General features: G+C 31.5%; 2 protein-coding genes across 5 annotated transcripts in view; one reads left to right on the forward strand and one right to left on the reverse strand.

Annotated features, from left to right (window-relative positions):
• Positions 1–12,076, reverse strand: part of LOC143065447 (natural resistance-associated macrophage protein 2-like) — a 29,599-nt gene extending 17,523 nt beyond the window's left edge. For 3 of the 4 annotated variants that reach the window (XM_076239020.1, XM_076239022.1, XM_076239023.1), the window contains exons 1-11: positions 11,941–12,076; positions 10,306–10,499; positions 8,592–8,714; positions 8,023–8,188; positions 6,748–6,808; positions 5,881–6,019; positions 5,218–5,373; positions 2,812–2,970; positions 1,920–1,967; positions 1,179–1,211; positions 626–745 (exon numbers count right to left, since the gene is read on the reverse strand). In XM_076239020.1, the coding sequence (XP_076095135.1) occupies positions 626–745; positions 1,179–1,211; positions 1,920–1,967; positions 2,812–2,970; positions 5,218–5,373; positions 5,881–6,019; positions 6,748–6,808; positions 8,023–8,188; positions 8,592–8,714; positions 10,306–10,485 (1,185 nt within the window). In that variant the 5' untranslated portion in view covers positions 10,486–10,499; positions 11,941–12,076. Of the gene's footprint in view, positions 1–625; positions 746–1,178; positions 1,212–1,919; positions 1,968–2,811; positions 2,971–5,217; positions 5,374–5,880; positions 6,020–6,747; positions 6,809–8,022; positions 8,189–8,591; positions 8,715–9,762; positions 9,785–10,305; positions 10,500–11,940 lie in introns of those variants that run through there. The other variant, XM_076239024.1, reaches the window with a different exon arrangement.
• Positions 12,077–12,084: 8 nt separating this feature from the next.
• The window catches only part of LOC143065449 (proteasome activator complex subunit 3-like), a 31,038-nt gene continuing 30,713 nt past the window's right edge, over positions 12,085–12,409 (forward strand). Inside the window, exon 1 of the mRNA XM_076239026.1 lies at positions 12,085–12,227. Coding sequence (XP_076095141.1) covers positions 12,174–12,227 — 54 coding nt within the window. The 5' untranslated portion in view covers positions 12,085–12,173. The remainder of the gene's footprint in view (positions 12,228–12,409) is intronic.

Consider the following 12,409-nt stretch of genomic DNA (forward strand, 5'->3'; position numbering starts at 1 on the left):
AACAAAACTAATCCGGAAATTCTGTAGTTTAATATTATCGTAAACTTCCGGTTTTAATTTTGTCAAATTGAACGAAACATTAGCAATGTCTGATAAATAAACCTTTTTGAGTCATTAAAATCATTTCTATTTTAAACTGCTGCATTCCCTAAACTGTTCTTGAAGGTTTTTAGAAAAATGGTAAGAAATTTACTTGTAGTAAATGCGATGCAACAGCAATTCAAGTTCGTTGATGCTATGAATCTAGTTTGACAATGTCAATGACATCGACATCGACATTGATGACAACAATTGGGGCACCAACTTTAAATATTCTCAAAATGACCGAAATTGTGTGAGAAAATTTCTGGATCCTTGATTATAAGTTTGCTGCAAACAAGAAGAATAGACATTCAAGTGAATAAAATCTAATAGTTTGGTACACAGGTTGCCAATATAAACATTGTACCAAATATCAAGTAGTCTAATTTGTAGCTGCTGACAAAAGTGTTACAAGAAAAAATTAATATCAAAATTGCCTATAAATAATTAAGATCACTTCTCCTCTGACCTGTTCAATCAAAGTTAAGGTAATAACCACAACAAATAAAATATTTCTGTCTTCTGTTAATGTTTGAATACTAACCTCCATTACAAACTGTCCTGTGTAGGTTCCTGTCATGGTAGAACTTTGACCTGCTGCTAAAATTCCTACTGCCCATATATACATTGCTGCTATCCCAAATTGACATCCCAAAAACACACCCTAAAATCAAGAAGTATGTTGGCTAAAAATACAAAATATTCATTTATGAATAAATATATACATGTTTTGGTTGGTTTAAATTTTCATGGTTATATCTTTTTTAAGGGTATCTAACTTCATGATTTCCCTGTTTCCTCCTATCTGACACTACAAATTGGTATTCTCTCATGTAATTTGATTCCTGGTTTCCCTCTATCAATTTTCTTGGAGAAAAAAGTTAGGTGTTCACAAATTTTGACAAACAGTTGATAAAGACATTTCTTTTCTTTTTAAACGTTGTATCCATAGTAGGATAATGCTAACATTTTTATAAATTTACACAAACTTTGCTTTTATTGAGTACTGGAAAAACCCTGTAGAGAAAAATGTGAATTGATACTTTGAAAATGGAGCTACCATTGCTCAAATGGTAAAGATAATATTTTATACATACCCCTCTATAAATATCAACTTGGACCTCTGTTACCTAGAAATGGAGGAAATATTTATAGCTGAAGTTTCATCTTATATAGTATACTCTACAGAACTAATCTATTCATTAGCTGTAAATTAAGGACATAATAGAAACAAAAGAGAATTTTCACATTCATGTCATTTGGTCTCTGGTGACAATTGTCTCATTGTCAGTTAAATCATTCTTTTCTTTTTATTAATACCTGACCTTTCCTCTATCAATAAGAGACACATCACTTCTTTAATGTAAAAAAAACAAACTTGATGAAAATAGTTTTGAAAGGATACTTTTTTGGGAATCATTAATATACCTACATGAATTGTGCATGGCAAATACACTTAACATTACTTCTTCAGGAGGTAGCATTCACTAAATTGAATTCAAAACTGCTAGACCATGACATAGAGGTGATATATACTGATAACCTTTTAGAAAATATCATAGTCTATGTACATGATGTACATGTAGTTCCTATCCAACTAACCTAAGCAAAAAACTTAATATTTAAAATTCCAGTTGTCACATTGAAATATAAACATAAAGTTCTGTTTTCCAATCAATTAAGGACCATATTTTATTATATTCCAAACAGCAAACATGAAACTCCTCAATATCAAACTTAACTACCATTTTGTCATTAGAAACAACATATCAAAATTTGTAAAGGATAAACTTTTGTATTCAAGACAATAATCAACTTATATCATAGTTTATACTTACATTAAATAAATATGCATAAGGATTCCCTTCTGCTAAACATTTATCGTACTGAAAGTAAAATGTTTGTTTATTAATCCTGAATCTATTATAGCTATATATTATATATAGTGTATTATATTTTTCTTTTACCTTTCAGGGGTACCTTTGACAAATGACTTGTGGAACTTTTACCTGTATGTATAAAGCATAATAATAAATCTAATGTACCGATATTCATGATATTCAAAAGTTAGTTAAATTTTACCTTTAAAATTATGCCTACTTTTCATATTCCATTCTTATAAATTCATTATTTTATGATATTTTAAATTCAAATACATAAATGAAAAATATAAAAAAAATCTGTACAAAACTCCACTCTAAAGTTTACAATTTATGTTTTGCTATCCTTCACAGAAAATACAACTGTCAGATTTTAGAACCAGTTATATCAGAATTAATTTTCACTCAGATAATGTAAAAGAACTTTTTTCATGTAAAAACATTCCAACTATGACTCAACTCTAAAGCTTTAGAAACAAGTGAAACTGCCAGCTACTACTCACTGATGATACACCCGCCCCAAGTGGATAATTTTAATAGTGTAAAAATATACAAGTGTTCGGTAAACAGGAAGTTGTTGAGTGATGAATCTGAAAACGCATCACACGGTATAGCTGACTTATTTAAACACTGAAACCCAATTTCAGAAATCCTTGTGTTGTAGTTCCTGAGAAAATTGTGACGAAAGATACTCATGGGACGGACTGACGGACTGACGGACGGACAGATGGACAGAGGTAAAACAGTATACTCCCCCCTTTTTCAAAGCAGGGGTATAAAGGGCGGGGGGTATAATAATAACTAAAGTCAAGTTTCTTGTGGTAAAGTAATTAAGACAACCAATACTTACTATATCTTCAGGACGTCGGCCATAGAAACCTTCAGCAAACACTGATGTTACAAAGACATTAATGATGAATGAGACAAGTAAGGCGATGGCAGCTTCTATAAAGAAATATTTGTTGGCTTCACTCACTTCTTCTTTCTTTGTTCTGTCTACATCTCTAGACTAAAATTATAACAGTATAAAATAATCTGGCATTCCTTTATGAATTGCTTTTACGTAATTTGAGTAAAATATAGACCATAACTGTAGAATGCATTCTTATTAAAAAAAACAGGCCATTACAGCTTAATTTCTATATCTATGTTGTTTATGTTTGTTTACAAAGCTGGTAGATTTAAATAAGATCCATGTCAACTTAGTGATCTTTGAATAAACTTATTTTTAAAGGTTATTTATTTAACAACATAGCAAAATCTTTAAATATTGCTTTTTTTAAAAAGAAAACAAAACTAAATTTACATATTTACAGTTACTCATTGTCCTAAATCCTATTGTTAACTTATATTTTCCATTGCACTTAGCCATTCATTTCTAAGATTGCTTATGAGGTCTTGACACTTAATTCATTGGAGTGTACAGATTGATTCTGTAGTTTGGAAGAACATGACCCATCTTTTTGTGCTTCTTACTGATCTTTTGAGTGAAGCAATTTGCAACTGACTTTTAGTTTGTTCTTATATTGTACTTTTACACCTAATTCCCAGGGTAGGGTAGGGTTGAGCTCTCAAAAACAATTTTTATAGGTGTCACATTCTTTAAGTGTCTGTCCCAACTCAGTAGCCTTTAAATCAATGGTTGCTTTTGCTTCATGTCTGTCCTACTTGTTTTATTTGTATATTGCACCCTTATAAATTAGGCTGCAAGTTTTCTTGTTTGAATTGTTTCCTAATTTTCAGGTCAGGTTATTATCATTGTTGAAGGCCAAAAGGTAATCTATAATTCCTTATATCCACATCTTTTGATCCCTGGTTGATAATTGTCTTATTGGCAATCATACTACATCTTCTTATTTTTATATTAAGTTTTACATATGCATTAAAAAGTTTATTAGACATGTGCAAATTCTATTCACTAAATTGTTAACACAAATGTATGGAAAACTTCAAATTTTATAGGTCTAAAAGGCTTGCGCCAAAGTGATATTTGTTTACTCAAATGTAAATTATGCAATTTACATGAAAAAGAAGTGGTTTCAATAGAGATAAACAGGTTATTATTTGATTATTTTAAATGCCAAAAATTTACGATCACAACTAATAAAGGATTTGACTATCTAAGTGGACATGCAGAACATTGAAGTGATGTTTACGCGCAGCTTTTGATTACATTTGCACGCATTTATTTTATAGGTGAACTCGGGTAAACTCAGGTAAATACAGGTAATAAATTTTTGAATACTTAATTATTTATTTATTTTTTCAAGTACAAGGACCCTTTCCGTTAGTCTTAGTTCCCATTCTCACCAACAAGGAGGTGGAAGTTGATTTCTAGCAGGATCAGTCCGTTTTTTATAAACCAACTAAGTACATTATTGCCAAAAATGACTGGTTATTAAAATAACATATTTTCTGTAATGGCCCTGTTTTTCTGTAATGGCCCTGTTTTTTTCTGTAATGGCCCTGTTTTTCTGTAATGGCCCTGTATTAATGCCCGGTTTGTCTGTATAAAGCACAGTTAGGGTTTTTAATAAGGTTAATAAAATTAAGTTGTAAAGAGTATAATACTTTTTTGTATTTTATTTAATTTAGTAACCAGCAACCAACATTAAAGAACCATATATAGGGATCACTGTTCCTCCTGTTTTTCAACACATGACTTCTGTCAACTTAATATCTTGGATATTTGGTATATTAACACATACACTTTTATTCAGTTGGTCAATAAATGTATTAAGAAATGGGTGTTTTTATAATGGCTCTGTTATATGTCCTCGGTCAGTAATAATGGCCTTGGATGTCTGTAATGGCCCTCGGTGTTGCCTCGGGCCATTACAGACTTCCTCGACCATTATAACAGACCTTGGACATATAACAGGGCCATTATAAAAACACCCATTCATTAATACTATAATTATATTCTGTCAATACAGAAAGTAAATTCATATTTATACTATGAATTATTTTTACCCGGTTTTTTGCAGAAAAACGAAACGAGCTGAATATGAACAATTAGATATATAATATTTGAAGTAACAAATATTTTCAAAATCAATAATTGATCGTTATAGTCATATCTATTATAAAAATTAACAAAATTAGAGTCATTTCTATCTTTATATTATTTTTATTTATATTTCATTTATTTTTATCTTAGTTTACCTGTAAAATAAATGCGCGCAAACGTAAAATAATTTAATCCCCAAATGCGCGCAAACGTAATGCGCCCTACCTGTTATCATGTACAACCTACCTTGACAAGAGCAGAATGAAGATATATATTGTGTGGCATGATTATAGCACCAATGATTCCTACAGCTTGTAAAATTTGTTTGGGTCCACAATCTGCACAGCCTGGTACAAAAAGTCCCTTTAATAGTGCAGGCTGGTCTGGAGCAACCACCACATACTGTAAAACAAATTAATAACAAATCTTACCATTCCTTAAAATCATTCTATACACCAAATACATGAGCCTTGTAGAACCTGAGATATGGCGACCACAAAATCTTATCATTGACAAATGAAGCATGAAAATCAGGTCAAACTCAAATGAACCCTCCCAGATGAACAGGTCCATCCTACAATCACTCATTATGCCAAATAGAGTTCCTCATTTACTATGCAGTCTTCACGCTGAGTGGCAGCCCAGGCAGCCTAGGCTTGTAAAATTGCTCTTGGTCCTTTAAAAATCATTTCTACAGGCCAACAGAATCAAACTAAAAAATTTAAAAAAATTAGCTCAGGGCCTGTAGATTTAACAGTTCATTGTGAAGACTGTATGCATGGTATTCACTTTGTTGAATTTATTCCTATCACTTTTAATAACTGCCAACCAAGCAAGACCTAGTCACTTATCCTATTTGCTAATTATGTGGATTAAGTATAAATAAGTACAATATTTTTAAAAACATACCTCATAACCAAACGTTACTGCCATCACTGTAATGAGGAATGTGAAGAAGAATTCTAATTTACGTAATCCAAATTTGTCCAAAAACAGGAATGTAAAAGTGTCAAAAATTGTGATCAATACACCAGCATACAATGGTATTCTAAAACATACAAAAAACATGGTCATGATAACAATTCAATACAATTTTATCTTTGTAACAATAACGTTTTAAAGCATCAAAATATATAAACATCCAAAACCAACCAATGATAACTTTAGTATTTCTTGATTTAAAAAAAAACACGAAAGACCTTGATAATAATAATAAACAGAAGAAATACAGTAAGGTCTTTCCCTTTTGAAAAAGGAAAGACCTTAATAAGAATTGTATACAGTATCAATGAACTGCTTAGTTTGACAATCTTTTATATGATAAACCATTAATATTTCTATTCAAATAATTTGACAAAATGCGTCTCTGTCAAAAAGATTGCAAGATGAATAATAGATAATGTAGAAATGGCTGCAAAAGAAATTATTTTGGGGTTCTTTATTGTAGGGTAATTGCACCTTTACTTTCTTTTTTTATATTAATGGTTTTCCCTTGATTTCTTTTTTTGAACTGGCTGGTTTTGTGCACTTGCATGAAGACATATAAATGGACATGGATGCCACATTTGTGGACACCAGATTTACTCTTAATACTGCCAACTTTATTAGGCAAAAGTAAACCTGCCATTGATGATTTGAGACAAAAATTTGGTGAAGTGAAAAACTATTACTGACCTTAAGTGAGAAAAAAGTATTCAAACATTATTTTGATGAACTGATTCAGTCTGAATATCTTAACATGCTTTGATAGTGATGTAATTATATTCTATAACTTACTTTCCATTAGACAGTAAATAAAATGCAATGGCTGTTCCTATAACTTCTTGCATATCAGAACCTAAAACAAATAAAGACTGAAAAAGTTTTACATATACTGTGGTTCAATATTGTTGGATAAATGAAGTCAGACAATAGGAGAGCTCCAGTGGGAAATCAACATCTTTTTCTAATCATGAACTGTGTATTCATAATTATTCATGGGATACCAATTTTCAAAGATTCTGTGGGTTAAGGTGCATCACAAATTTAAATATTCAACAAATGTCAATTTTCTATCGGCTAGCATGCAAACATCGGTCAATTTTCTATCGGCTAGCATGCAAACATCGGTCAATTTTCTATCGGCTAGCATGCAAACATCGGTCAATTTTCTATCGGCTAGCATGCAAACATCGGTCAATTTTCTATCGGCTAGCATGCAAACATCGGTCAATTTTCTATCGGCTAGCATGCAAACATCGGTCAATTTTCTATCGGCTAGCATGCAAACATCGGTCAATTTTCTATCGGCTAGCATGCAAACATCGGTCAATTTTCTATCGGCTAGCATGCAAACATCGGTCAATTTTCTATCGGCTAGCATGCAAACATCGGTCAATTTTCTATCGGCTAGCATGCAAACATCGGTCAATTTTCTATCGGCTAGCATGCAAACATCGGTCCATTTTCTATCGGCTAGCATGCAAACATCGGTCAATTTTCTATCGGCTAGCATACAAACATCGGCAAATCCACAAAATCAAATATCCATGAAATCCTTTTTTTCTTCAATCCACAAAAATTGTTATCCATGATAATAGATGAATTAACAATATACTGAAAAGTTGGAAATTTTACAGGGCGTTTACCTTCTTCAATTTCACAATAAAATTAGAATAATCCATCTGCTTAAATTTTTTCTATATAATGGACAAAAAACAATTAAATCTCATCATTATGATTTTTTTTGCACCAGAAATCATGCAATTATATGATAAAATTTAAACTTTGCAATTTTCGATCTGTAACCTGGATGAGATGTAATTTCCCAGAAGGGAGATAATTCAAAATATTTTCTTTGGGTTCTTGATTTAAATAATAATAAGGGATCGCATTAATTTTGTAATTAGCTCAGGTCATGTCGATACCACTTAAACTTATTTCTCTTTCAATCAATCAACAATATAAAGCAATAAACAGTAAATATGAAATTATTGAAACTTTGACTGGTAGAGTAGGTCATAAGATGGCTTGAAAGACATCTTTAGGCAATAATATAATATAAAACTTTACCTATAATAGCTATCTCTATCATTACCCATAAGATAATACGAGGAACTTTAGCATATTTTTTATAGCAAATTTCTGCCAAGTGAAAGCCTGTCACAACTCCTAATCTGGCAGAAAGACGTTGCATCAACAATCCCAGAAATGTGGCAGACATTAACACCCATAACAACTGTAAAGCAATAGAAACAAATATTTATCTTTAAGAATAAAATATGTTTATTTAAAAAAACTACATGAATAATAATCAATAGAGTTTTTAAGACAATAAGAAAATCACATTTTCAAGGGTTTTAATTCTTAAAAGAAAGTCAAATTGAAGGTTCTTGTAAATTAAAATGATTCATAAGTGGTGAGATATAATCAATGTACATATTTCATGATGAATATTTGAGCAAATTAATAGTTTCTTTGAATTATGTTCTTATTTAAATAACCTTTTATTTAAACCATTAACAGTTAAGATCTATGTAAGGTGGCCTTCTAGCCACAGTACTACAGGAGAAACTGGTCTTCATATAAAATTATAATCATAGAAAGGATGATCAACCAAGGGAGATAATCATAAAACTTACCTTAAATCTAGCAACAGAACCAGCTTGTAAATCTGATTCTATATTCCCAGGGTCAAGGTATGCTATACTCATCAGGAAACCAGGGCCTGTGAAAGCCCACAACTTTCTAAAGCTAAAACGTGTCTACAAAAAAGAGCATATATATAGGGGGAGGGTTGAATTCTCATAAACATGTTTAACCCCGCCACATTTTTGCGCCTGTCCCAAGTCAGGAGCCTCTGGCCTTTGTTAGTCTTGAATTATTTTTAATTTTAGTTCCTTGCGTATAATTTGGAGTTTAGTATGGCCTTCATTATCACTGAACTAGTATATATATTTATTTAGAGGCCAGCTGAAGGACGCCTCTGGGTGCGGGAATTTCTCCCTGCATTGAAGACATATTGGTGACCTTCTGCTGTTGTCTGTTCTATGGTCAGTTTGTTGTCTCTTTGACACATTCCCCAAGTCCATCCTCATTTTTATATTTATAAAATATTAGATGATGTCTTTCTTTTCTGGTGTCAGAGGTTTGATAGATTGCTGCCACATTCAAAATAACATCTAATATATATATATCAATAGTTCTGTAAGTTTTAACTTATATACAATGTACCCAATTAACAATATGAGTTAATCCAGAAATGTAACTCTAATGGATCTTATAATGTCTTTTTATTTGTGCTGACCATATCTATTATCAATAAATAGTAAAAAATTTCATTAGGAACTAGATAAGGATGATCCAACAAGATAAATAAAGTAAAAGCAGGATAAAAACGTCCTTAATTTGATATAAGTGTGTACATGTCTTATATCCTACTTAATTAACATTGATTTCAATTTTCTTATTACATATTTTTAAAATATGTTATCCTGAATATGCATCAGACACAAAGAAATTAAAATCAATCAAATGTTTTCAATGAACAAATAACACAATTGCTGTAGTTTGAAAAAAAAATCAATCTTAAAAATTTGAGCATATAGACTTTTGAAATCAATGGTAAAACTCTTCAAGTCTGTTTACTTTAAACATAAAACTTCTATTGGAAAATATTCAATAAGTCTGGACAGATTTTTATTGATTGTCATTAGACTTTTGCCAATGACTGCTTGTGGTTGAACATTTATTCAGATATCTGTTTTCTGCACACTAACCTGAGGAACCTCAGGTATTTGGATTATCTCTTACCTGAGGAACATCAGGTATTGGGATTTTCTCTTACCTGAGGAACATCAGGTATTGAAATTTTCTCTTACCTGAGGAACATCACGTATTGGGATTTTCTCTTACCTGAGGAACATGAGGTATTTGGATTTTCTGCACTCTTACCTGAGGAACATCAGGTATTGGAATTTTTTCTTACATGAGGAACATCAGGTATTGGGATTTTCTCTTACATGAGGAACTGAGGAACAACTGAGAACCATCAGGTATAGGGATTATCTTACCTGAGGAACATCAGGTATTGGGATCTTCTCTTACCTGAGGAAAACATCAGGTATTTGGATTTTCTCTTACTTGAGGAACCGAGGAACATCAGGTATTGGGATTATCTTACCTGAGGAACATCAGGTATTGGGATCTTCTCTTACCTGAGGAACATCAGGTATTGGGATTATCTTACCTGAGGAACATCAGGTATTGGGATCTTCTCTTACCTGAGGAACATCAGGTATTGGGATTTTCTGCACACTTACCTGGGGAACATCAGTTATTGGAATTGTCTCTTACCTGAGGAACATCAGGTATTTGGATTTTCTGGTCAAAGTATGTTGATGCTACAGAACTAAAGTGTTTTTTCTCCATTTCTCCTTCCTGTTGAACATCTCCATTAGCAGAATCATTCTTCTCCATTACATCTCCATTCCCAGGATCAGTCTTCTCAATCACTCCTGATGAATCTGCCATCATCTATTTCATCAGATCTAAATTAGAAGGAAAAAAATGTCATCCCCTACTGTATTCAGTGATTAAAGTTAAAATTTTGGCATGGTAGCAAACAGCTTAAGTTTTGTAGCCAATATATATAGATCTATACAAAAAAAGTTGAAATTGAAGTACTTCCACACTGAATTTTAGGGCCATTGGTGAGTCGGCCCTGCTTATTTTAAACCCTGGACTTTTACATCTGGACGGGAGAAAACTTTAAAACTAGATATATGGATGATGCCCCTTCTGCTCTGCCTTATGCACCAGTATTGTTCCACAAACTTTAGATTTGACAAACAGTGCATTTAAAGTATGCCTGCAACCTCTTATTTTAGAGGTTTTCATAAACATCCAAGCAATATGTACTAACTGGAGCTGAAAAGCTAACACATAAACAAGTTTGTCTTTCAGACATGTGGTCAATATAACAATAAAAAGTTTCAAATTATAAATGGATTACAATTGCAAAAAAAGTTTGAATTAAAATAAAATTTAATTAACTTTTTAAAGAGTAATTAATTAAAACTTAGAAATGTAATTTACTGCAATTAATTTCGAACTGTGATAAAATACAAGTACTTTAGAAATGTATACATGTAATCATAAAATTAAACAATTACTTTTGCAACTTAATCATTTACAATTACAATGGCTTTTGAAACTCAATTAATTACAATTACAATTTTCTTTCAACTTAATTAATTTCAATTACTTTTCAACTCAATTAATTACAATTTTGAATTACAATTATTTTTGCAATGTAAATAATTACTTTAGAAATGTAATTAATTACAATTTGAGGGCCCTCATGGGGTTTTTGATTATGTGATTACTTGGCCGTTTTTTTAATGATTATTTGATTATTAAGCCAAATATTTCATGATTATTTGATTACCTAGGACTGTATTTTTAGTTTATGATTATTTGATTACTAAAGATAAGCAAATATTTAATGATTATGTGATTATATTGGCAAAAAAATGGTGATTATGTGATTACTAGGACCCCCCCATGAGGGGCCTCCAATTTCAATTACTTCAGAAATTATTTTCTGTATACAAAACTGATTATTATTATTAATGTCAACCTGTAGTACAGATTGTATTGTGTAGTGATATCCGGTAATAGGTGGACATTGCACAATTTAAAACAAGTGTCTGTCTGTTGTTGTATTGCATGTATTGCAATACAAATGCTGCACACAAACATGACAAACAAAATCATATGAAAGTCAAAATAATGAAAATAAGAATTCACGTGTATCAAAAACTATTAATACATCAATGACAAATACACTCCGTTTAAACCTGATGAACTAGAGTGAAGTGTAAACTAATGTCCTAATGACTGACAGTCATGACACGACACTCAAAATCAAAATAAAAATACATGATATTTTGTAATTTGTCTTTTGATACCATTAAAACATAACAATACCTGAATAGCTGAATTTAAAATCACTATATTACATGCTTTCGAGATTTTTACTGGGTAGCAGCGCGAGTTGAATACATTATACAGGATCTACCTTTGAACATGCAGACGGGCACCTGATCGGGTGATATAATAATTACCTCCCCTTAATTAACTCTTTCAAGAGAAGGCCGAAAAGGTCTTTAACTCATCTGAGACCGCATTGGGCGCTCAGAAAACATATTTCTCAGATCAAAATGCCAACTGATGGTAAAAAATCTGCAAAACAAAGAGAAGAATTGGAGAAAAAGGTTGTATTTATTTGGGAACTTTCAATATTTTATAACATTTTGTCAAATTAGTCGACAGTTTGATCAAATTATTAAAATTTCTGTCTACAAACTGAGGTGGCAGAAACCAGTTATTTTACAATAAATCTTTAGAATTTCATGGATTTATGATTTTATTTTCTTGAAAATTCATTCAAGCTTAT

This window comes from Mytilus galloprovincialis, chromosome 2 (assembly GCF_965363235.1).
Source record: "Mytilus galloprovincialis chromosome 2, xbMytGall1.hap1.1, whole genome shotgun sequence".
NCBI lineage: Eukaryota > Metazoa > Mollusca > Bivalvia > Mytilida > Mytilidae > Mytilus > Mytilus galloprovincialis.